Source organism: Asterias rubens, chromosome 17, assembly GCF_902459465.1.
Source record: "Asterias rubens chromosome 17, eAstRub1.3, whole genome shotgun sequence".
NCBI classification, from domain to species: Eukaryota; Metazoa; Echinodermata; class Asteroidea; order Forcipulatida; family Asteriidae; genus Asterias; species Asterias rubens.
In genome coordinates this window covers 10,334,887-10,359,893 of record NC_047078.1, presented here as the reverse complement: position 1 = coordinate 10,359,893, position 25,007 = coordinate 10,334,887, and the positions used below count along the sequence as shown (strand labels likewise).

Genomic DNA, 25,007 nt, shown 5'->3' with positions numbered 1-25,007 from the left:
TCTTTGACAATTACCGAAGGTGTCCAGTGTCTTTAAATGGATCATGTACAAACCAGTAGGACTGCTGACTGCTACAGGCCGATTTACTGAAAAGGATGTCATACTTTCTGAATTTTTGTTGCCAAAGTCAGAAACCTTTCGATATATCTTTCCCGTAATGCTTTCAAAACTATGGGGAATTCCAGACCCAAATTTTGGTTGAAGCACACTGAATTGAAACAAGGTTTGTTTACTTGGTGTTTATCTTTGGTTTTTAATCTCAAGTATACACACCCATTAAACTTAGTATAGGTTTTCTTGGTCAATTCGACACATGAGCAGCCAATTTCATTTTCATGCGTTCAAATTAATGCCTCACCAGTTGTTCTGCGCTTCAAATTCAGAATTCGGCCATTCAATTTCGTTTTGAGTTGAGTCAGATTCCTTTAGCACTAGGTTCAATTTAGGGAATGGTCATTCTTTTTGGTGACACGCATGCCTCAAGAAGCGTCTGCGAATTTGAATGCTGCTTTGATGAATTGTTCAATTGAATTGTGACAGGTATAAAACAGGTCCCCCTTATTTTTTTGGTTTAATCAACTATAGTTGCCTCCTTTAACTAATTCTTTTGTTAATCGAGCGCCCTCAACGTCAGGTTTTCGGGTGCTCCGATAATTCCTATGAAGACAGACAGCCGTGATAACTGTATTTCGCTTGTCTTCATATTTCAGGTAAATTTCCCCTTTTTGTATTATATATTTCTATTTCTAAAGTTGTTTAAGTTGTTTATCTAAGCTTGCTTTTCATAATACATGAGTTTGAAAAGTTGATGTCTAGTAGAATCTGCCATTTATGCTCTAGTTTGGTTTTCGTTTTGTAAATAATTATTATTGCATAGCATTTCAAGATGGCGCGGCCCAGAAAGCCGTGGCGGGAACCGCTATTGTGTTTAAATCGTGTTCTCATATGAAGTGTTTTGATTATTTATTTGCTCTTGTGCATTCATTTATTTTAAATAACGTTGATAAGATTTATTGTTCAGTGTTTAGGTTATTTGATAATTCCTATGAAGACAGACAGCCGTGATAACTGTATTTCGCTTGTCTTCATATTTCAGATATATAATAAAACAGAGAAGCCGATTCCTCAGAAGTATTATTCTCAACGACCCATTATTTAAATGCGTGTCACAGAATGATCATTTTGTTAGATCAAATGACTGACGCAACATAACAGGTGACTAATCATTAAACGAAATCGAATGACCCTATTCAGCAGCATTTGATTTAGAGTGAAATAGAGTAGTTTGGTGGTTAAATTGACTGCTCATTTTCCGAAATTGATCGAGAAAACCTATATTATAAATTTGACATAAAAAGCTACAAGAACTTGAATTCATGTGTACCTTGCCCTTTATTCTTGGGGCCACACACTGGTGCACCCTCCCCTCTAGTAGCTGGATCCACCAATGCTGTGTGTTGATTCTTGGGCACCGATGATGTAGCCGGGGTACCCGAGGGTAGTGTGGCCGACTGAGCAGCGTTCTCAGCACTCCCATCGGTGAGGAACGTGATGGCTTGAGGGATGTCTCCACCACTCGCCTCGTAGGCGTGCTTCAACGCCTGCTCATCTTGAACCCCGGTAATCTCCTTCAGTTGATTCAGCACAATCTCTTGATTCTGTAAGATAAACAATGAATACTCTTTGTTACTTGATTTACATATTATAAGGTTTATCGCGAACAGCAAAATATCAAGAGAGGGCGCTGTTGAAACCACACAAAGATATAGGCAATGCGTGCATGAGTCGTGCATGACAACATACCTCTACACCGCGGTAGCAAATCTGCCCCATCTGCCTACCCATAACACATTGGGTTCTGAAACCAATAAACCTAGCATCGATAGAATTCTATACTGTCTCCTGATGAGAACTCCGCGGTGGTGAAGTTAATAACAATCCACTAAAAGCTAAACAAGTGTTCAGTAGTCCCTGTTGTACATGTACCTAAAATGCAGGACAGTTCATTCCGAACTGAGAAGTCTCCTGAATTCTGAAAACCTTCCGCGGTAGTAGAACATTTAGCAAGACAGTCCTAAAAAGAACATTATAGTAGACACACACATGGTGTTACCGTAAACATGTTATTGGTAACATGCAATGCCTCAATTCTATAGAATTCCACTAGTTTAAATATCTAGGCTATAAATTGAGGAAGAAAACCATGGAGCCAACATACACTCAACACTACACACGATTCCACCAATACGAGGGCGTTCTCTTGAAGCCGCAAACTCGTCAGCAAGTTGTTTTGTGATCAAGAAGTTAAAGCGGTAGCATAGATTTTGGGAAAGAGGTAATTTCTCACTGAAATAGTAAAAGACTTCTAGCTAGAAGTCTTTTATTCCTATCTGAAGGCACACAAATTCGTCCAACAAGGGTGTTTTTCTCTCAGATCATTTTCTCGCAACTTCGGTGACCAATTTAGCTCAAATTTTCACAGGTTTGTTATTTTATGCTTATGTTGGGATACACCAAGTGAGAAGACTGGTCTTTGACAATTACCAAACGTGTACCTTCCCTTTAACTGGTCCGAGGCTAAACAATAACTGGTCAAGTGTTAATTTTGAGCCCATTCAAGTACATACCAGCTGACGACGTTTCATATACTGACTGTAGTAAACTTCAGGCTCCCCTGATGCTGTTGTCGCAGTGTGGTCAACAAGTAGAGACATCCTCAAAAGACGTGCTACAAAAATCCTTCTCCGTTAATTTCTCCTGAACACAATCTTAAAAACTGCTACTCTGTCCCCAAGAAAGATGCTCATCAACTCATTATCAGGGAGTTACGTGTGTTTACAAATCCATGTGCATACATGTACATTGGCAGCCAAAGCACTGTGTTGCAAATCCTTCAAGGAATCACAAAACTTCCTATAGATCCTGGTAGAATTGTATCAAAGTCTTCACACCTCCAATTAAAATAAAAACTCCACAACGCAACAGCATGGAACAAACCGCATCGATAGCAAACTGTATTGCCTTGCCAGACAAGTTCTTACAAATGTAATTTTACAGACCGAAGAACAGCTGCCACGTAAGGGTACATTGGTGATCCAAGTGTGCTAAAAAGGACAACGTGATGATAAGTGAGTAATTAAGAAATTAATCAAAGCTCTTGAGTTCACGAGGTGCCAGGCCCACTTTCATCTACTGCAACATTACACCTGCAAAGCATATAATAAGAAAAGCACTTGGGCTTGTCTGGTACACTGTGCTACATGTATGCACTGTGTAAGTGCAGTATGCCGATGGAATGTCTGGAATTTCCTTGCTGCCTTACTTGGAAAGTGGAGACAGACTTCCCCCTCCTTGACAAATCTGAAGGTCATCTTGGTGAACACCCCTTCCATGAAGTAATGGAGTCACCCTGTGGTTTAGTCTCACACACTCTTGTGCATCAACCAAATTACACACGTGTATGTGGACCGCTCTAATTCTCACATAGGGAGTTTTAAAAATTGAAATGATGAACACGACATTCTGTTTACATTGGATGCCAATACTATTAATACATTACAAAATAAATTGTACAAAACGTTCTTGTGAAAAATTCCTCTGAACACAACTTCCTGAGCTAATGTAGCTACTCACCAACACCTCTTCCAAACCTTTACCCAATCCTCTAACAGGGTGAAGCCCCGACTTGACAAAGATTAACCAAACTCCCCAAAACAATTTATTTCAACCACAGAAAGAATGGGGGTAACATAGGTGCAGAAACTACTCTTGTCTGTGGTACCTCCATGGTGTGTTAGTGCGCATGTAACTCTGCTGCTGGCAGTAATTTAAATAGATTTTTAATAAAGCATTGAATGAATGAATGAATGAATGAATATTTATGCACAAAAATGTATGCAAAGGTCGTGGGTTCGAATCCCACCTGAGTGATTTGCGTAAGGTGTTTTTTCACTTAACTTGGGAGTACAATGTAATACATTCAGTGAAAGGGTATTTAACACAATATTCTTATATCCACAATGCAATCTAAAAATCTTTGTATTATACATTGTTCACTATTGACCCAATTCACCTGACGTCATCATCAGAATAATCTTGGATGCGCCATTTTGGTGGTCAATGTCAACGTGTGTTATTCAGAGAAGCGTGCATTTAAGGCGACGCGGCGTTTACACGCAAACCTACATATTGACCACCAACATGTTGAGCGTGGCATTGTACATTGAATTTGTATGACGAGTTCCATCTAATTGTGGAATCATTCCCAACTGTCATCCCAACTGTAGAATCAGCCCAACTGTAGAATCAGCTCAACTAGGCCTATACAACCAGCCCAACTGTACAACCAGCCCAACTGTACAACCAGCCCAACTGTACAACCAGCCCAACTGTACAACCAGCCCAACTGTACAACCAGCCCAACTGTACAACCAGCCCAACTGTACAACCAGCCCAACTGTACAACCAGCCCAACTGTACAACCATCCCAACTGTAGAATCAGCCCAACTGTAGAATCAGCTCAATTGTACAACCAGCCCAACTGTACAACCAGCCCAACTGTACAACCAGCCCAACTGTACAACCAGCTCAACTGTACAACCAGCCCAACTGTACAACCATCCCAACTATATAATCATCCCAACTGTAGAATCAGCCCAACTGTAGAATCAGCCCAACTGTAGACTCAGCTCAACTGTACAACCAGCCCAACTGTACAACCAGCCCAACTGTACAACCAGCTCAACTGTACAACCAGCCCAACTGTACAACCATCCCAACTATAGAATCATCCCAACTGTAGAATCAGCCCAACTGTAGAATCAGCCCAACTGTAGAATCAGCTCAACTGTACAACCAGCCCTTGGCGCTTTTTATTTTGCTGTGACAGTTGTGGGCCACCGTAAATATTCCATGAAACAGAACACGTATGATTTTTTTTGTTTTTACATCAATCACTGGCTCTGAAGCAATTTAATCAATGTACCTCAATCGATTGGAGTGTTGCGATCTCTAAAAATCTGGCGCCGCTATATTATTCCGATGCGTTCACAATCATCACTATACACGTGCATGGATATTCACAGTCCATTCGCTTGTGTTAGTCAACTCACCGTCAACACGACCAATGCTATTTTATATAGCTGTATGGCCACAAAAGTTCCAAATGCAGGAAAGCGCCCTCTGTTGTCCATGATGTACAATGGGTGCGTTCGTTTAGCTTCCCTGGGTGACTGGGTCGACCCCGGTGTGTGGCGGGTTTTTTCCCAGGACGAACGTAAAGTACCAGAATATTAACCATGGGATCGAGGTGATGGATACTGCACTCCCGATATTCACACAGCACATAAACGGTTCAAGAACGTTCATTCTGCTTCAGCGTTGCAAAGAGAGACCACCATAGCTAGATATGAGGACGTAATACAAGGTATATGCGTTGAGCCACATTCGTGGGAAAATACTCGATATTTTGAAAGATATCGTCTATGAAAAAAAAAAAAACATTGATATTGTTGGCGATATTGTTTTCAATATCGTATCGTGACGATATTATCGTCAGATCGTCCAGTCTTACAATTTACATGCGGCGTGATTTTATAACATTGCGTTATTTGCTTATTGTATGTAGTCCTCAGTTTGTTACTTGCAACATGAAAAAAAAAAAAAAAAAATCTTTGCAACAAAAGAACAATTTTTATAGATAAATGTATGATTTACAATGTAAATAAATAAATAAATTAAACTACAATACTTATAAGTACGAGTTGACTTGGGTAAACAATTTTTGCCGACAGAGAATTTGGTAAAAATTTAGTTCTAGTTGGGTACGAGTTGACTCGACTTGGTTGGTTGGGTACGAGTTGACTTGGGTACGAGTTGACTTGGTGGGTACGAGTTGACATGGTTGACTTGGGTACGAGTTGACATGGTTGACTTGGGAACGAGTTGACTTGGTTACAAGATAACCTGAATTCAGATGTTGATGATGTAGTTCAGGCAGCATGTTTTCAGTCCACCACCAAATTATTCATCAGATTCAGACTACTCCAGCAGAGAAGCGCCGGAGAATGGAGGAGGACATGATGCCAAACAAACTCAAAGTTCCAAACTAAATGCTGATTGCAATCTCATCTGCACAACCTCATTTTAAATGAAATACATGTTATTGTTAGAATAGACAAGACCATGAAGCAGAAGTAGAAGACATTCCGACTACCTCCATGACCGGACCGAGTCTACACAAACAAAAATACCGTGCCGTGACCGGTCCGAGAACACGGAAACAAATTGCAGAAGAAACCTACCTTTAACTCATCACGCTGTTGAAACACACCATGCTCCACCGTCATTATGGTCGTCCTTCTCTGACCCATAAATATGGGTCAATAAACGAGTCCAGAAAACTTTGCATAAATGCACGAAAATCAAAACATTGAAACCAACATGCCACACCGTCCATCAATCAAGGTCAAACTGATGCATGTGTACTCACCATTTATCGCCCAAGTGTGCGCGTTGAAGAACTCAATTCTGTCAAAATAATGTTTTCGCCTGTCATTACATCCCACGAAGTACGTGCAGCTTTTTGGGCTGGCATTATAGCCCAATAGTTCAGAGCATTCGGTACTTTTCACAGTGACAAACATTTTTATTGGACAATTATTGGAAGAGCTAAACAATAATATTACAACAATTTTTTCCAAAACATTCTTGGGTTTTTACTCTTATGGAAGCATACAACAATTCCTTTTTCAAAATGATTGTGAATTTTGCTTTTTTTAAAAGATACTAGAAGTAAGCTATTTATATCCAGCCAATGAAATGGGTTGTTTCAAGCAACGTCATTCCAAGATGGCAGCCTCCATGTCACACAGACATTTCTAATTCACTGGAATGAAAACTCTACAAAATCACTTAGTTAAACAATAAATTAGCCGCCAAATGTTGAATAATTATATCCTTTATTATCATAGGAATCGCAGCTGTTAACAAAAAGTGAAAATGTCGTTCTTTCTGGATTCTTTTGTTATGTTTACAACCCAGGTAAGTTGTTTGGGGGCGGGGGATCTGGGAAAGGCCAAGGGGGGGGGAAGAAATTCACGGCTATTTTGTCGAAATTTACATTTGAAACTTTGTGATTGTTGCAATTTTGTGTCTTTGGTTTGAGGGTCATGCTTTTTCACTTGACTTGTTGGTACATACCATAGAAACCCTAACTAGAACTACAGTACAGTTAATAAATGAGTTAGTTACATGGTAAATAAAGTAACCCTCCTGCCCACGGGACGGGCGGCGAAGCTTACACTACAGACAATTACTGTACATCATACATGACAATGACAGTGTATTTTTCTTTTAACTCTAGATTCTATTTTTCCTGGGTGGTTGGATTTTTTTCATGCGACAACTCTTCAAAAATTACGAGGTGAGGATTTATAATTAATAAATTATAGATAACAGAAGATATTTCATACCATGTCTGATTTTTTTAGTTCTGCGACTGTTCGTAGGGCAGTTGCTATTGGTGACCAGTGATAGTGTACTCCAACCCTGTTAAAAACGGGTGATCTAGCATTAGTTGCGGTGATCGGTACCCTTGACAGCGATCATGGCAACTAACATAGCCGTAGCTGTAGACTACTCAATCCGGCAGCCCGCATTGTATTCCAGGTTCCACGCCGTCATTCCACATCACCTCTATTAAACTCTCTACTCTGGCTGCCAATCTCCTCTGTTAAACTCTCTACACTGGCTGCCAATTGACAAAAGGATCAAGTTCAAAGCACTACTTTTCATCTACAAAGCTCTGAATGATCTGTCGTCTGTCTACCTGAAAGACTGCATTGCCACCAGATGCACCATTTAGGGAAGGCCTGCGATCGAGCGGGGCGTAACTCGTTTTTCTATCCCAAAGAGTAGCAGGCGGATAGGCGATGGGTCGTTCAGTGTTTTCGGGCCAACTCTCTGGAACAAATTGCCACACACCATAAGGTCCTCTCTGGAACACATTGCCACACACCATAAGGTCCTCTCTAACAGTTTTAGCTTTCAAACGCAACCTCAAAACTGATTTATTCTAGTGTATTATATTTGCTTTTGTTTGTGTGTAAAGCGCATTGATCATTTTGTGGGGAATTGCGCTATAGAAGAGCTGGTTTTATTATGGCCTTGGAAAATGGAAGATAAAATATTTACTTCATTCGGTCTACGTACAAATCAGAACTAGTATAGTGCCATTTGTATGGTTTTGATAAAATTGGTTTGCATAGTTTGGAGCTCCATCCTGGTTAATTGGGTTTATTGATCAAGAGTGGTCTTCAAGGTATTTATTTGACCAAAAAAAAGTAAAACATTTATATGTTGATTTTGATCTCTACGAATATGAAATTTCAGTATGACCTTAACTACTTGCTTGCAGTGTTGTAGCTAGGACATTTTTAGTGGTGGGCAGCTGAATTTAAATTTGGTCAGAGATTGCGAAAAAACATGACATTTTAGTCTTGCAATGTGATCAATATCGGCAGAACTTTTTTTTTGGGGGGGGGGGGTAAATTTTGTGGTGGGCGGCAGACTATTTTTCAGCTGAAGTGCTGGGCGGAAATTGTCAGTGCTGGGCGGGCCCGCCCACCGCCGCCCACCGTGGCTACAACGCTTGTAAAAGCACTGAGCCGGTTTGTATTTTCTTTCTTTTTCCCGATGACACTGCAGGTTCGCCATGTCATAGTTCAGCTGGTTTTCTCTGCAACCTTTGCCCTCTCATGCACCCTGTTTGAACTCATCATCTTCGAAATACTGGGGGTATTAAACTCCAAGTAAGTTTCTAAATTGAATCCTTCGGTAGATTTAGGTGGGAACCCAAGACTCCCATACTCTAGAGCATCTGATAGGGAATAATAATAAAAATAAAAATAACAGTAATAACCTGTTTTTTTATATCGCTCTCCACACCTGGAGGGCGTCCCAAAGGGCTTCACATTATTCCCCTTGTCGCACCATGGTCACACGAAGTTGTGTGCTTTCAGATGCTTGATTCGAGACCTCAATTTCTAAATATGAGGTCTCGAAATCAAATTTGTGGAAAATTACTTCTTTCAAAACAACATTACTTGAGAGGGAGCCATTTCTCACAATGTTTTATACTATCGACAGTTTTAGGCTCATAATTATTTTGAGTAATTACCAATAGTGTCCACTGCCATTAAAACGCAATATATAATTTATGATTTATTGGTTTGTTTCAGCTCTCGTTTCTTCCACTGGAAGTTTGACCTGTATGCAATCCTCTTCATCATGATCGTGATCCTACCATTCTATGTATCCTGGTTCATCTTCACCAATATACGCATCGGTAATAAAACAGTCTTCATTTCATTTATTAATTCTGCATAAAAAATATATATATTTGGTATACAGTGTGTACATCTATTTGGAGACTCCCGGCAATAACTAAAGCAAGCTAGTTGAAATGTTACTACTCCGCGGTAGTGAAGTTGATAATAAGAAGTCCCCTTGATCTACTAAAACTAAAGTAGAAGTCCTGGCTGATTTTCTACCTTCTGCCAAGGTAGTAGTTAAAAAGCAGACTACAGAACTGAGAAATCTCCTGAAATCCGAAAATCTTCTCAGTGGTAGTAGAATATAAAGCAATACAGTTTTTTCTAAAGTACAAAATCTACCTGGCAAGTAAACATACACATGGTGTTTGTACTGCAAACCAAATTATATATTCATAGTGCTGCTCTTAAGCAGCACATAAAAGTTACTTAAAAGTTTCTCAAAAACTCACTTCAAAGGGAGTCATTTCTCACTATGTTTTAAACTATCAACAGCTCTCTACCAAAAAAGGTTTTTTGCTAATGTTTTCAGCAGTTGCCAAAAATGTTCAGTGTCTTTAAACAGCTCTTTGATATCAAGTACTTACCACCAGTTGATCTTTTGTATTCTATAGTTCAGAATCGCCATCTGACGTTCCCACTTTCCCTTGTGGCTTGGCTGATCTTCGTCTACTTCTTCTGGAAGTTAGGAGACCCCTTTCCCATCTTGAGTCGCAAACATGGAATATTCTCAATGGAGCAGGTGATCAGTAGGATCGGTGTGATTGGAGTGACCATTATCGCAGTCCTGTCTGGTTTCGGAGCAGTCAACTGTCCCTACACCTACATGGCATACTTCATGAGGTATGTGGATGCAGTGACCATTTTTGCCCTTTGAAAATTCAGCAAAATATTCCCGCTTCTGAAGTTTGTCTGTGGATATTACCACACAAGTGCAAAATCACAATTGTGTATCATGTAAAGGCATCCATCATTGTGGTCAAGTAGTTAGACTGCAGGACTTGCAATCACAAGGTTGTGGGTTCAAATCCTACCAAGCTAACCATGGTCTAGTGGTTAGACTGCAGGACTTGCAATCACAAGGTTGTGGGTTCGAATCCTACCAAGCTAACCATGGTCTAGTGGTTAGACTGCTGGACTTGCAATTACAAGGTTGTGGGTTCGAATCCTACCAAGCTAACCATGGTCTAGTGGTTAGACTGCAGGACTTGCAATTACAAGGTTGTAGGTTCGAATCCTACCAAGCTAACCATGGTCTAGTGGTTAGACTGCAAGACTTGCAATCACCAGGTTGTGGGTTCGAATCCTACCAAGCTAACCATGGTCTAGTGGTTAGACTGCTGGACTTGCAATTACAAGGTTGTGGGTTCGAATCCTACCAAGCTAACCATGGTCTAGTGGTTAGACTGCAGGACTTGCAATTACAAGGTTGTAGGTTCGAATCCTACCAAGCTAACCATGGTCTAGTGGTTAGACTGCAAGACTTGCAATCACCAGGTTGTGGGTTCGAATCCTACCAAGCTAACCATGGTCTAGTGGTTAGACTGCTGGACTTGCAATTACAAGGTTGTGGGTTCGAATCCTACCAAGCTAACCATGGTCTAGTGGTTAGACTGCTGGACTTGCAATCACAAGGTTGTGGTTTCGACTCCTACCAAGCTAACCATAGTCCAGTGGTTAGACTGCTGGACTTGCAATCACAAGGTTGTGAGTTCGACTACTACCAAGCTAACTGCCGATTTTACTATGACTAATAAAGTAATGTCATCTAGTTACTGAATCGCAATGTCTTGATTTGTGCAATTCATTATCATAGATGCTAAAGCAATGTTTGAATGAGAGAGATTGGTTGTTGCCAGCTTGACGTTTATATTTTCTTGTGGGAGTTTGCCGAGTGCCTAAACAAACAAACAAACAAACAAACAAGGTAAAACAAAAAATATTGTTTGATATAAATTTGTCTTTAATTTTCAGACATGTGAGTGAGGCGGACATATTGGCTCATGAGAGAAAACTGATGCAGGTCATGGAGATGATACTCACCAAGAAAAAAAGGTAGATATAGATGGGAAGTTTCAGACTCTAGTCTGGTTTCAGATTTGTTTTTGTCTTTCTTGTGAAAGATTAGCCAACTAATTAAGTATCGATTAAGTTCTAACACTTGGATGTTTCTGTGCACAGAATACTAATGATAGAGAAGGATCAACTACAGCGAGCTTCAACAACACCCAAGCAGTCAGGTATATGGGGAATGCTGAAGAGTGTTGCAACATCCAGCGGTGGAGCAAGTATCCTTTCTGTTATGTTATGAAGCCTATTCAACCCTCCTACTGTTTGATCATTTAGTCTCATCCACTAATTTTGAATGATCAACTATGCCAGCATGCAATATGATGAGGTGAATGCCACAGTCAAACCTCCTACTGTTTGACCATTTAACATCATCCACTATGCCAACCTGTCACATGTATACGATATAATGGGATGAATGCCACAGGACACAGTCAGCCCTCCTACTGTTTGACCATTTAGTTTCATCCACTAATTTTGAATGATCAACTAGGCCAGCATGCAATATGATGTGGTGAATGCCACAGTCAAACCTCCTACTGTTTGACCATTCAGTACCATCCACTTTGCCATCCTGTAATATGATATAATGGGGTGAACTTCACAGTACACAGTCAACCCTCCTACTGTCTGACCATTCAATATCATCCACTGTGTTCTTGAATGATAGACCCACTGTGGTATTGAATGATGGACAAGCTATGCAATATGAAATGATGTAGTGAATGCATCTACACTGTTCACAGTCAACCCTCCTACTGTCTGACCATTTAATATCATCCACCCTTGCTTTTTATTATGATAAGCTATCACAGCCTGCAATATGACTTGTGGTGAATACAACAGTACACATACAACCCTCCTACTGTCTTGCCATTCAATAATAATAATAGTGGACACTTATATAGTGCCGGTATCCGCCGCAAGCGCCGCTCATGGCGCTGCTCTACAAAAGAACAATCATTAAGCAATGAAAGCAGCATAACATAATAAGAAAAATAAACTGAACAAAATGCTTCTCTAATGAAGATGAGTTTTTAAATTGTTCTTGAATATGTTGAGTGATTTGGAGAGTTTCACAGTTTCCGGTAGGGAGTTCCAAAGCCTCGGTGCTGCGCTCTGAAAACTTCTCTATCCCCATCGATGATTTGTCATTTTTTCCTGGAGGAGTTTGTGTTCCAATATCACAATAAGATATTTACACACGAGATGCAGTTAACACAATTGAGAAACAAATCAACAGTTTGATTCCTTAACTCTGGGTGTCTCGTCAGATCTTAGTCAACTGCAGCAAGAAGTCGCTGGATATGAAGAGCTGAGTCGACAGTTATTCCTGGAACTCATCGACCTGAATAGCACAAAGGTCTGAATCACTCATTATTGTTGACAAGTTCCCTGCATTCTGCAGCATTCATTATTAGTGATTCCTAAAAGGAGCCAGTCTTTTTCCCCCATCAGCCGCAATATTTTTGTTTAATGAGATATCGCCGAACGGTCGAACGGTCACTTCAACGTGGGGGCTATACCTCAATGATTTGGGCTTAAGACCCAAATCAACTGTCACCAGGGACACGTTGCCACCTACTCATGGACCTGAAACAGAGCTAGAAAGTACCTCCTTCACAGTTTATAAGAATGTAGGCATGGGTATCATCCACTAGGAACCCTGGCTGCAACAGCACAATGCAATACCTTCCAAAACTTTTTACGACGCAATTATAGTTGCACCTTTTAAGGGCACAAGTTTCATGACCGGGTATTGAAACCACACTCTGCTGCTGACAACACCAGAACTTTGGTCCGGTGAACTAGACCGCTTGGCCATGCAAATCTACTCGGCAAAGTATATAATTTGTTGTACTTGTGTACATGATGTTCCCATAAACTAAATACACAAAGTAACATTTGTTAGAGTGTCACGGCCGAGTGGTTAAGAGCATCGAATTCAAGTTCTGGTGCTCTGTCACCGGAGTGTCGGTTTGAATCCTGGTCATGACACTTGTGTCCTTGAGCAAGATACTTTACTATAATTGCTTCTCTTCACCCAGGGGTATAAATGGGTACCTGCGAGGGTAGAGGTTGATATTGTGAATGAAAAGCTTTCGGAGCGCCACGGCAGCTCGGGGCTGTATACTCTCTAATGGGAGCTGAGAAAGATTAAAGGGATGTTTATTGGCCCAATGACCAGGGGACTAATGTAAAGCGCATTGATACGGTTTATTGTGAAATGCGCTATATAAGAATTTGTTATTATTATCTTTGATGCAATGTTACTATGTCAACATTTTGAGATTCCAAATTTTCTTCCCCAGGAACGAATTGAATACTCTAAGACTCTGAAGGGCAAATATTTCAACATCATGGGGTACGTCTTCTCCATGTATTGCCTGTGGAAGATTACGATATGCACCGTCAACATCATCTTTGACCGAGTTGGAAAGACGGACCCGGTCACCAAAGGTGTCGAGATTGCTGTTCATTGGTTAGGAATTGAGTTTGACGTGAGTGATGCTCCACAAATCGATTTTTCATTTATTTATTATGTTATTATTATTATTATTGGTTTTAATACAAAATTTCAAACATCGCAGCCCGAGGGCTGAATTGAGTTTAAAAGATATACAACAAGAATATACATTACAAAAAACATTAAAAAGGGAAGTGTTTACAGAAAAACTGTTTAAAAGGTTATGTACAATTGACAAAAAAACAACAACTTGGATTCCAGCTCCATTACTAAAACAAGAAGTAACAACAAAAAAATGTAACTGTTGAGAAGGGCGGTTAGGGAAGGAATTGTGCTGTTTTTATACCTGTTAGTTCTACACCTGATTGGGCAAAGTTTGTTAGTATTTCTTAGATTATTGTTTTTGTTGGGTGGGAGCAAATATCTATAGTTGTTGAGGTTGTGCTGTGGTGCAGGGAAGGTATATATTATTGTATTTACTCTTCAAATGAATTGGCAATCAACGAATTTGGTGAGAAGCCTACATCAGCTTCTATCACTTGATGAAGAAAGAGAGATAGAAATGTTAAATCGTAGTCCATTTGATGATGATTTCAGATTGGGCCGAGGATAGTACACAATACATTTATATCCATGCATTACTCAAAATACAGGACTTATGACAGGACATAGGACAGAGTAGGAATTGTTGAGTGTCTTGTTCAAGGAAACGAGCATCAAGACCATGACTCAAGCCCACGATCAGACGCACCGGAGCATGTGTCCAGTGCACTTAGTCGCTCGGCAAACAACACCATGTCAAGACTGGGACTTGAACCCACACTCTGCTGTACAGAAACACCACAGCTTCAGTCTGGTGCTCTTGACCGCTCAGCCACAACCCGACAAAGAAAGCTTACCGTTTTTTGAATGTCTCTTTACTTTATCTAGGTCAAGTTCTGGTCCCAACATGTGTCCTTCATACTCGTAGGAATCATCATTGTCACCTCGATACGTGGTCTGCTCATCAAGTTCACTAAGGTAAGGTCAAAGTTCACCAAGGAAAGGTCAAAGGTCATTGTTAATATTCATACATAAATACTTCAATTGAGCTTGATACAATGATTAACATTGGTGACAGCTTGTCCATTCTTGTATGCCCAATTTGTACAAAAACAAAACACAGGTCTGGAACCAGTTACACAATTATCCCCAGAAAAGGGATATGACAAGGCTTGTTTTCCAGTACCTGTTGTCTCTCTTTGTATGGGTAAAATGCAGCACATGAGGTGCATGCCTACTGGAGAGCACAATCTTGATGGCACAAGCAAAGAGCACAAATGGAATTTGGAATTTGCAACCCATCCGCTCCATGCCAGGACAGCAGCAAAGCTTGTAGGAGAGTACAACAATGCAAGATAACTACTAAATAGAAAGTCTGGGTTAATATTTCAAATGACCGTGTGGCTGCTAAAACAAAAATGAGCCGTCAACTGCAAGTCAGTTCAGAAAGATTAGGCAAGCTCGTACATGTATGCATTCACCGAGGTGAAGTGGTTTCAAGATGTTTAACTCTAATATTGTGTAATCTTGTTTGTTTGACCTCCAGTTCTTTTACACAATGTCAAGTAGCAAGTCTTCCAACGTCATCGTACTGCTGTTGGCGCAAACAATGGTGAGTGTAGAGACAATCAGAGCTTGATATCTACTAATTCCAACAGGCCTTATACTTGGGGCAATTGCCCTTCTGCCTGGGCTTAATTTCGTAGAGCTGCTTAAGCCGAAAATATTGCTTAAAAAGTTTCTTCAAAGCAAAAACTAGCAGAATACCAGTCACAGACTGTGCATTAGAATTGGCATTTTGGCTGGTAACTATATTTTGGTAAGCATATTTTGGTTGTGCTTAGCTGATTTTTTTGTTTCGCAATACTGCATGATCATCACCGAGGAACTGCATTGCCCTTGCAGTGTTTGGTCTGTTAGACTTGTCTCAGTCCTTCTCGATGCAAATTTTCATTCATCTTTCATTGGTGTACTCTTTTACAGGGAATGTATTTCGTTTCTTCTGTTCTGCTCATGCGCATGAACATGCCCCCGCAATATCGCATGATCATCACCGAGGTACTTGGAGACCTACAATTCAACTTCTACCATCGCTGGTTTGACGTGATCTTCCTCATCAGCGCCCTGTCTAGCATAGCCTTCCACTACTTGGCCCACAAACAGACACCGGAGAAACAAATGTACTCATCATGATGAAAAATCTAAAGCCCTACTGGTTTATATGAATGTCCAATTAAGCCCACTGTTTGGAATATAAGGAATTACATTGAGATAACAGGTGTGAGTTGTCAGGCGAAAATTATGCTTTTATTTAAGTCTCTTTCTGTAACGGAGCTTTCTCGTAAAGACAATCACTACTCGTCATGATGAAAGATCTGAATCTGAAACTACTGGTTTATGCATGGTCCGGTTAGATCACTGTTTAGAAAAGGAAAGACATTAAGATAGCAGGTGTGAGGTTCCTTTTTTCTGTTACAGCGCTTTCCCGTAATGACATTCACCCAGGCTATGAAGTTGAGATTCAAAATGAGTGTTGTGAATCTGATTTATATAGTTGGGCCAGTAGACTCATGACTTGACAAGTCCGAAGGTCTTGTGTTTTTGCAATTCAACTGCATTTTTAGTTTCTACCAGACGGCTTATTTTTTCCCAGGAATAATTCTCTGAGGATTTTCTCAGATATCTAAAACTGAAACTTCCTTCTTTGTCTTCTCTCCATGGGGTGCTTAGCTAGTACATATGGTGATCGAGTTTGCTTTCTTATGAATCCTTGGCTTTACCAACAGAATGAATTTATGAAAACAAAATTAGTATGCAACAAATTAAACAAAAACAAAATAAGCAAATTCTTTGAGATTCTCCTTCAGTACCTTAATTTTATTGACCCAAATAAAGCTGAATAGATTTCAAAGACACCAAAAAACAGGGTTTCGTATTTAAGGCCATGAAATAATTTACAACAAAAGGAATACATACAATGTACCAAACCTGTACCAACTAGTAGAAACCTATGTTCCGATACCCCTAATGTATATTGTTCCTAATCCTAAGCCCAACCCTTACTCTAGCCTGTGGATCACAAGTGTTTATCAGAGCATAGGTTTTTGTCAAAACATGTGGGTTAGAACCAATGTTGTAGCCACAGTGGGCGGTGCCAGGCCTGATACTTCACGAAGGCAACACAAATCCGGTTTATACTTTTTGCGAATTCGAAGCCAGTTTGATGTGAATTTGACGTCACAACTACATGCATCTTTTCACTGCTAACTCGCAAGAGAGTTGAGCACAACTCAACTGCTGCGAATTACTAGTAACGGCAACATTCCCTTCGCATTCGCGTTCGCACATGTACATGTCTAAACCGGGTTAGTTCGCAGAAGTAAATGTATGAACCAGGTCAGTTCACAGGAAGTACATGTTCAAGGCGATTGCCATTGCTTTGGTGCCCTTGAAATATGCTCTAGTAAAAATATATTTATACCATTTCCTCATAGGGTGCCCTTTACCAAGGAGAAAATACCTGGGTGCCCTCGCCCTTTCAAGAACGAAGCATACATACATGTACGGGCCTCATATCTAAAGATAATTAATTTTGTTGCGCCGCTCGACCTTGGTTGGCCAAGTTGGATTTAGAGCCCACCACTAAAATTGGTCTAGATTTTACGTACAACACTGGTTGCGACACACAGCTATCACTACTGTACGGTAGATTATATTTATACAGCTATTGACAATTATAAAAGTAGAATAATGAAACAATTTATAGAACATTTCTGTGATTAATAAAAAGTTCATCTAGTGATACTTCTAAACTTAAGTTCAACCATTAAACCCTTTAGAGATCATTCAGTTCTGTTTACCACAAAAAACACCCAGACGTCAACAGTATTGTTGGTTTTTGTAACATGTATTTTGTTCAGTCAAAATGTCAACAGAAATTAAATGAAACAAAATTTATTTTTTTGTATGGAAATTGTGATTCTATGTTTAAAGCAGTGGACACTATTGGTTACTCAAAATAATTATTAGCATAAAACCTTACTTGGTAACAAGTAATGGGGAGAGGTTGATAGTATGAAACATTGTAGAGTGTCACGGCCGAGTGGTTAAGAGCATCGAATTCAAGTTCTGGTGCTAATTCACCGGAGTGTGGGTTCGAATCCCGGTCGTGACACTTGTGTCCTTGAGCAAGATACTTTACTATAATTGCTTCTCTTCACCCAGGGGTATAAATGGGTACCTGCGAGGGTAGAGGTTGATATTGTGAATGACAAGCTTTCGGAGCGCCACGGCAGCTCGGGGCTGTATACTCCCTAATGGGAGCTGAGAAAGATTAAAGGGATGTTTATTGGCCCAATGACCAGGGGACTAATGTAAAGCGCATTGATACGGTTTATTGTGAAATGCGCTATATAAGAATTTGTTATTATTATTATTGTGAGAAACGACTCCCTCTGAAGTGACATAGTTTTTGAGAAAGAAGTAAATTTCCACAAATTTGATTTTGAGACCTCAGAATTAGATTTTAAGGTCTTGAAACCAAGCATCTGAAAGCACACAACTAACTTCATGTGACAAGGGTGTTTTTTCTTCCATTAATATCTCGCAACTTCGACGACCAACATGACCAATTGAGTTCAAATTTTCACAGGTTTCTTATGTTGTGCGTATGTTGAGATACTGAGAATACTGGTCTTCGATAATTACCAATTGTGTCCAGCCGTCGATTTTCACAAAACTCTTCCTAACTTAAGACTAATCTTAGGACTTACATGTATGACGAGTCCCAACCCTGCACTGTAGCATGCAGACCTTAAGATTAATCCTTAAGTGTTTCTCGTCCTAACTCGAGATAAGACGAGTCCTAACTCTTTGTGAAATCGACGGCTGTGCCTTTAACAAGGATACTACATTTATATTGGATACTACACTACATTGGATAATTTCTTATCTGTACATGGTTTAACCTTTACTTTGATCTCTTTATGTGAACGGAAGTTCATGTACAATGTACGCATAGGTCAAACCTTGCGGCTGTTTGAGGCCGCTATGGGCATTTTGGTATGAGCCACTTTTTGGCCACTATGGGCAATTTGAAAACTGCTCTTGTGAGTGCGACATTTGACTTCTCTTTTTTTTTGGTGAATATTTAAAAATTAAAGCAGTGGATGAAATAAAGTTGAAATCAAAAGTTAAAGTGTAAACCACTTGTGTGAGTGGGTGAGTGTTTTTGTGCTTGGCTATGCGATCAAATGGTTCATTTACACTTGAATGGATTGCCCGTCAATTTTTCAAGCGATTTGCCAGCGAGACCACTATACATGTACATGTACATACATATGTTTACAACAACAATTGTTTACCAGAGCTCACAAATATGCAAATTATGTAAGCTGTTTCATATAAAATCTATCATTATGTAGGTCTAACAAACAACTTTTTTAAAATTCATTTAAACTTAAAACTCTTTATTTTTACACATTTTTTACAAAAAGGGTATGAATGGAAATAAAAGAGTGGTTGGTCATACATCATGTATGCTGCCTTGAGAATAAACGACCATTCAACTCGGCGCATAATCCAGCCCTTAAAAATTACTAGGAAATTGGCCTAGGTCCTTGGAGAATAAATTAATAATAATAATAATATCAAAGTCTTACATAGCACACGTATCTATCAACAAGGTAGCCATCTCTTTGGGCATTCTATCGGAAGTGTCGTGGTCGTGTCTTGTTAAGAGCACATAATTCAAACTCTGGTGTTTCTGATCAGCAGAGTGTGGGTTCGAATCCCCAGCCATGATACTTGTGTCCTTGAGCAAGACACTTTGCTTCGCTCATCGGAACTTTGCACCATTGCTTCGTCCATTGAAAGAAACATAAAGCCGTTGGTCCCATGAGTTGTGTAACGCATGTAAAAGAACCCAGTGCACATATCAAAAAGAGATGGAGGTTCGCCCCTGTGTTTTTGGCGAAGCACCTTGTAAAACCCTTATCCATGACATAATTGGGTCTACTAACAGAATACGTTTATATACTGTAACTTTAAAAACCTTTCTGAAAATTTGTATCTCAGTGCCTTTAGTACCTTGGTGGTAGATACGTGCGCTATAAGACTTCAATATTATTATTACAAATTATTATATTATTGGTCAGCAACATCTAAACCTTCGTTGTCAGAGTGCAATTTCTGGTGTTGTAGCCATTGCGATTTTTTACCGTAGCTTTTATGGCAAAAATTACAGACAAAAGATTTCCGCATTAAGACAGGGAAGTGGACCAGAAGGTGGTTTTTCAGGCATTCATTTTTTGTGAAGGCTCGGCCGCAAATGTTACACACATAAGGTCTCTCGTTGGTGTGTATCATTTTATGCCTTTTGGCGTTAGCCTTTTGTGTGAAGCATTTCCCGCAGACATCGCAAATGAACGGTTCATCTCTTGGTTGAGTTACGCTCCTTTTGGTCGCCCTCCTAGAAGTATTCTCATCATTTGTATGAACCCTCTTGTGCTTCTTCAAATTACTCTTCTGAGAAAAGCTCCTTCCACAAACGTCGCAAGGAAACGGTTTCTCAAGGGTGTGGGTCATCACATGTTTCCTCAGATTGCTTGATTGCGTAAAACGTTTATCGCAATACTCACAAGCAAATGGTTTTTCCAGAGTGTGGATTCTCAGATGCGTTTTAAGATTAGACTTCTGTGAGAAGATCTTATTGCAAAAGGTACAACGAAATATGTTTACTGAGGTTTTTTTACTTGAATGGCGAGTCTTGCTATGAGTTGGTAGTTTTGATTGATGGGCAGATGATTTATCGCAGGTGTCACAAGTGAATTGCGTCTTGCTACTGCGTAAACGGCGCTTATTTTGTTGACTGCCTTTCTTCGCGAATGACTTGTTACAAATCCTGCAAACATTATCCTCGGAAGTAGAGTCAGCTGCCAGAAGTTCCTTCTCAGAAGGTTGTTTTTCAGGGGATTCTTTCTCGAAACCATCCGGTTGTTCCTCACTTGTGACAACGTAATGTTTCCTGTTGAAATGTGTCTTAAGATTAGACAATTGGGCGAACGCCTTGCCGCATACCTCACATGAGTGTGGTCTGTCATTATTGTGGAGTCGTAGATGATCTCTTAACGAGCCTTTTTGCGTGAAAGTCTTATCACATACATCGCATGTGTAAGGTCTTTCCTTAGTGTGGATTTTCTCATGTCTGATGAGATTGCCTCGGTTGGAGAAAGCTTTTCCGCAAAATGCGCAAACGGAAGTTTTTTCATTGCTGTGGATTTTTAGATGCATGTTGAGATTGGCTTTACCAGAGAACCCTTTACCACATACATCGCAGAGAAATGGTTTCTCGTTCTTATGGACTCGCACATGATCTCGCAGAATGCATTTTTGTGTAAATGACTTGTCGCAAAAATCACAGTTATGTTGTATCTTTTGATGGACACTCCTTGAATGTCTTTTCAGAGAAGACTCACAGCCAAATTGTTTAAGGCAGATTTTGCAAACGTATGACTCATCATCATCGGATGAATCCATCTTGAATGAAAGTGGGAAACCTCTGTCTGGAAGCTGCCTGCATTATTGGATAAAAGAAACCCAAAATGTAATTTAAATTTAAGTACTTTGTTTGTTACGTTAAAGCCAGTTACAGTTACACTGTTCCAAATAATGCCAGTCATCTCGCCCCCTGGCAAAGTAGCCCCCTGCAAAGTCACCCCCTACAAAGTCGCCTCCCAGCAAGCTCGCCCCCTCCGGGTACAAACTTGCCCCCTCACAATGTCGCCCCTACAGAGTCGCCCCCCCCCCCGACACAGTCCCCACCCGACTTTGCGGGGGGGGGGGGGGGTGGGGGTGGCGAGATGACTGGTTTACGTTCCAAAACTCCTTTGTACGTGTTTTGAAACCCAACGTATTTTCCTAATTCTAAAGTAAAGTAATTGCAAAAAATATAAAGTTAGTGGCCGAGCGAATTCGAGGCTTCCAGCACTATGTACTCCTACTCGTTCTAGAACTATGAGGTTCGTTCTGCTAAATTGTGGTCATAGAAGATAGAGGAACGAACACCATACATATAGTTCTAGAGTAGTAGGAGAATCTGGTGCCTATACAGTATCATCCTACACCTTAGCAAACTTTCATAATGAAGTAGTGCCTATACAGTATCATCCTACACCTTAGCAAACTTTCATAATGAAGTGGTGCCTATACAGTATCATCCTACACCTTAGCAGACTTTCATAATGAAGTGGTGCCTATACAGTATCATCCTACACCTTAGCAGACTTTCATAATGAAGTGGTGCCTATACAGTATCATCCTACACCTTAGCAAACTTTCATAATGAAGTGGTGCCTAAACAGTATCATCCTACACCTTAGCAGACTTTCATAATGAATAAAGCCTCCAACTGTTCATATAAAATCTTGCTTTTACATTAATTTATACATAAAGCAAAGAAAAATCTTGCTTTAAAAAGAAACTGGTCTTCAGCCAAAATGAATTTGTTGGCGTGCCGTTAGGGCTTTGCCTTTTTTTAGCCCATTTTTTTGGCAATTGACCCCTTGCACGTGCGTCACACGCAGCGACTGATGCCACGCTCACCTCGTTGGTGGGCAGTTAGGTTTACATGTATTAATGCCGGAGCTTCGGCCGTGTGTGCACATCACCGGGGTCAACGACTCAGCGTAGTCTTGATCCAAGACCATTGATGTTGCGCGGTCACACACAACCAACGTTCCGATCTATGCACGGCAAAAACTGTACACGCTTGTTATAATCGAACGTTAGCGGGCGCTCTGTTTCTCTGATTTTCGCATCTCACTGCGTGTACAAGACTACGGCTGCACAGTTGCATGGATACAGAATGCACCACATGCAGCGAGTCCGTGACGTGCACAAACAGCCGAAGCTCCGCCCCCCTCAGGTTTGAATTTTGAACCTGGGTCTTTCGCTCGGGAATCTGGTAAGTTTTTATGCCTTTTCTTCAAATTATTTCCTCAATGGTGTTTTGAGTGATATTGTTGGATTCATTAGACATTGAGGATCAAGTTTGTGTTTCTAGAATTTGTGTCATGATTTTCAAAAGTGGTAAAAATGGAGCAAATCTGCTGACTAGCTGTCGAAATTGTACGTTTTTAACCATTTCGCCCTGCTCACACTGCACTGCGTCTGCTTCGTAACCCTCCGGCTACTCCGTCGGCAGGAGGGTTCTGTTATCGCAACTAGTTTATTTGTAAGTACTTACACTATGTTTCACTTAGATACCTGTTCATGTTTGTTGTGTTGTCATTTAGCCTTCGAGAAAGACTCTGCTAGGGTCGAAACGTCAGGCCATTTAACTATTTTTTGCGGTCCTACTAAAAGCCGACAACAAACCGACAACGCCGACAACAAGTCCAGAGCGCCGCCAACAAGTTTTAAATACCTCAATAATGGCCAATAGGCCTAAACCATAGATAAATTAGAACTATATATGTTCTGTAATATAAACATAAATTTAATGGAAAAACTGCACGAAAAGTGTGTATTTTTTACCCAGAAAAAAACTTCACTTGCACGGAAAGCGGTTGGACGCCATCTTGGCTTAAAAACCGTGTTCGGACCAGACCATTATGATACGGGTAGATTTAGCACTTATCAACAACAGAGGGCGGGCTTCATGTGAAGACCTTCACTTCAGAGACCTTTTCGCAAATACCGGGGCGCACGCGTAAAGCTAGGAATTAGGTGCATTGTGGTCTTGCTGGTATCCAAATTTGATCCACATATATCCCACAATGCACCTCATTCAACAGTCTGCCTGTGCGCATTGGTATTTGCGATAAGGTCTAGTGTGCACAGTGCATGACGCCCGCCCTCTATTGCTAAATCAGACTTACCGGCATTATAATGCACTGGTCCAAACATGATTTTAAGCCAAGATGGCGTGCGATTGTTTTCCGTGAAAGTTAAGTTTTTTTCTGGTTAAAAATTCACACTTTTCGTGAAGTTTTTCCATTAAATTTATGTTTATATTACAGAACACACATAGTTCTAATATATCTATGGTTTATTTGCCATTTTTTGAGGTATTTAAAACTTGTTGGCGGCGTGTTGGCGGCGCTCTGGACTTGTTGTCGGCGTTGTCGGTTTGTTGTCGGCTTTTAGTAGGACCCATTGTTTGTACTTACACTAACGCTACACAGTACACTAACACTAACAGGCTACATAGTACATTATCCTAAATTAAACAAAAAGATTAGGTTATTATACCCTCCATATTATCTTACCTTTTATCAGCTGCCCAGCTTCTTGGATACTAACGTCTTTCTGCTGTCGTCGTAAATCCGCAAAACCAAAGCCACTCAGCTCGATCAGGCAGTTCACTTCCGACGACAAGTCCGATTATCAACAAACAGCAATTGATCAAGGGCGACCTCTGTTGTTTGAAACTTGTGTTCGCTTTATGGCGTTTTCGGAACCCAGTTTTTATAGGTGCATGATCATCAGCATGCATGCAGATTTTTGTCAATGACAAAAGTGTAACCATTCAAGATAAGCAAAATTTACGCAACACGGGGAAAGACAAAGAATAATGTGCGAAATACACATGAGCTTTAATTGCAAGCAGCCTTCACACAACGGGAAAAGTAGTTGAAGGCCTACTTGGGAAAAGTAGTGTTGTACGACCAATAGCACGTGCGCGCGTCATGTCATAGGATCATAAAAAGGTGGGGGCAGCTTAATAATCAATACATACTTAAAAGTATAAGAATGTGGCAGTCGTCAGATACGGATATATTTCATAAAGTTACTCACAAAATACCTTTGACTTCGACAATGCGTCCATTTGGTTCTGATTCCTGGGAATTTGCCTCACACATCATAATTCCTCCATGCCGCATGTGGCACACATACACACGAACCGCTACCCGTGTTGAAGGCCTACTTGACTCACTAAGGGGATAGCCTCGTGTTCTCCTCCATGGTCAGACTAGCACATTCTCTCCCATCACTATAAAGCAACACCAGAGTACCATTCCTTTGGTTTAATTACATGGCTCTTTACAAAACCATTCGACCCACCAGAATTCCTCCATGGCCAGACTATTGGAAT

The 25,007-nt window shown here is 40.4% G+C and overlaps 3 protein-coding genes across 5 annotated transcripts in view; 1 reads left to right on the top strand and 2 right to left on the bottom strand.

Annotated features, from left to right (window-relative positions):
- Positions 1-6,473, bottom strand: part of LOC117301337 (ubiquitin carboxyl-terminal hydrolase 25-like) — a 36,355-nt gene extending 29,882 nt beyond the window's left edge. For 2 of the 3 annotated variants that reach the window (XM_033785246.1, XM_033785247.1), the window contains exons 1-2: positions 2,628-3,445; positions 1,385-1,658 (exon numbers count right to left, since the gene is read on the bottom strand). In XM_033785246.1, the coding sequence (XP_033641137.1) occupies positions 1,385-1,658; positions 2,628-2,714 (361 nt within the window). In that variant the 5' untranslated portion in view covers positions 2,715-3,445. Of the gene's footprint in view, positions 1-1,384; positions 1,659-2,627; positions 3,446-6,303 lie in introns of those variants that run through there. The other variant, XM_033785248.1, reaches the window with a different exon arrangement.
- A 385-nt stretch (positions 6,474-6,858) lies between these two features.
- On the top strand, positions 6,859-17,419 carry LOC117301339 (Golgi pH regulator-like). Its single transcript, XM_033785252.1, has 12 exons — positions 6,859-7,042; positions 7,365-7,424; positions 8,708-8,811; positions 9,241-9,347; positions 9,948-10,176; positions 11,308-11,388; positions 11,515-11,621; positions 12,678-12,766; positions 13,716-13,904; positions 14,801-14,890; positions 15,459-15,524; positions 15,896-17,419. Exons 1-12 carry the CDS (start codon positions 7,001-7,003, stop codon positions 16,103-16,105), a joined length of 1,374 nt encoding a protein of 457 aa, XP_033641143.1. The 5' UTR covers positions 6,859-7,000; the 3' UTR covers positions 16,106-17,419.
- A 1,324-nt stretch (positions 17,420-18,743) lies between these two features.
- LOC117301851 (gastrula zinc finger protein XlCGF26.1-like) lies at positions 18,744-24,303 on the bottom strand. Its single transcript, XM_033785844.1, has 2 exons — positions 24,181-24,303; positions 18,744-21,485 (listed from the first exon to the last, which is right to left on the bottom strand). The coding sequence occupies exon 2, from the start codon at positions 21,446-21,448 to the stop codon at positions 20,057-20,059; it is 1,392 nt and encodes a 463-aa protein (XP_033641735.1). The 5' UTR covers positions 21,449-21,485; positions 24,181-24,303; the 3' UTR covers positions 18,744-20,056.
- Between the last annotated feature and the right edge of the window lie 704 nt (positions 24,304-25,007).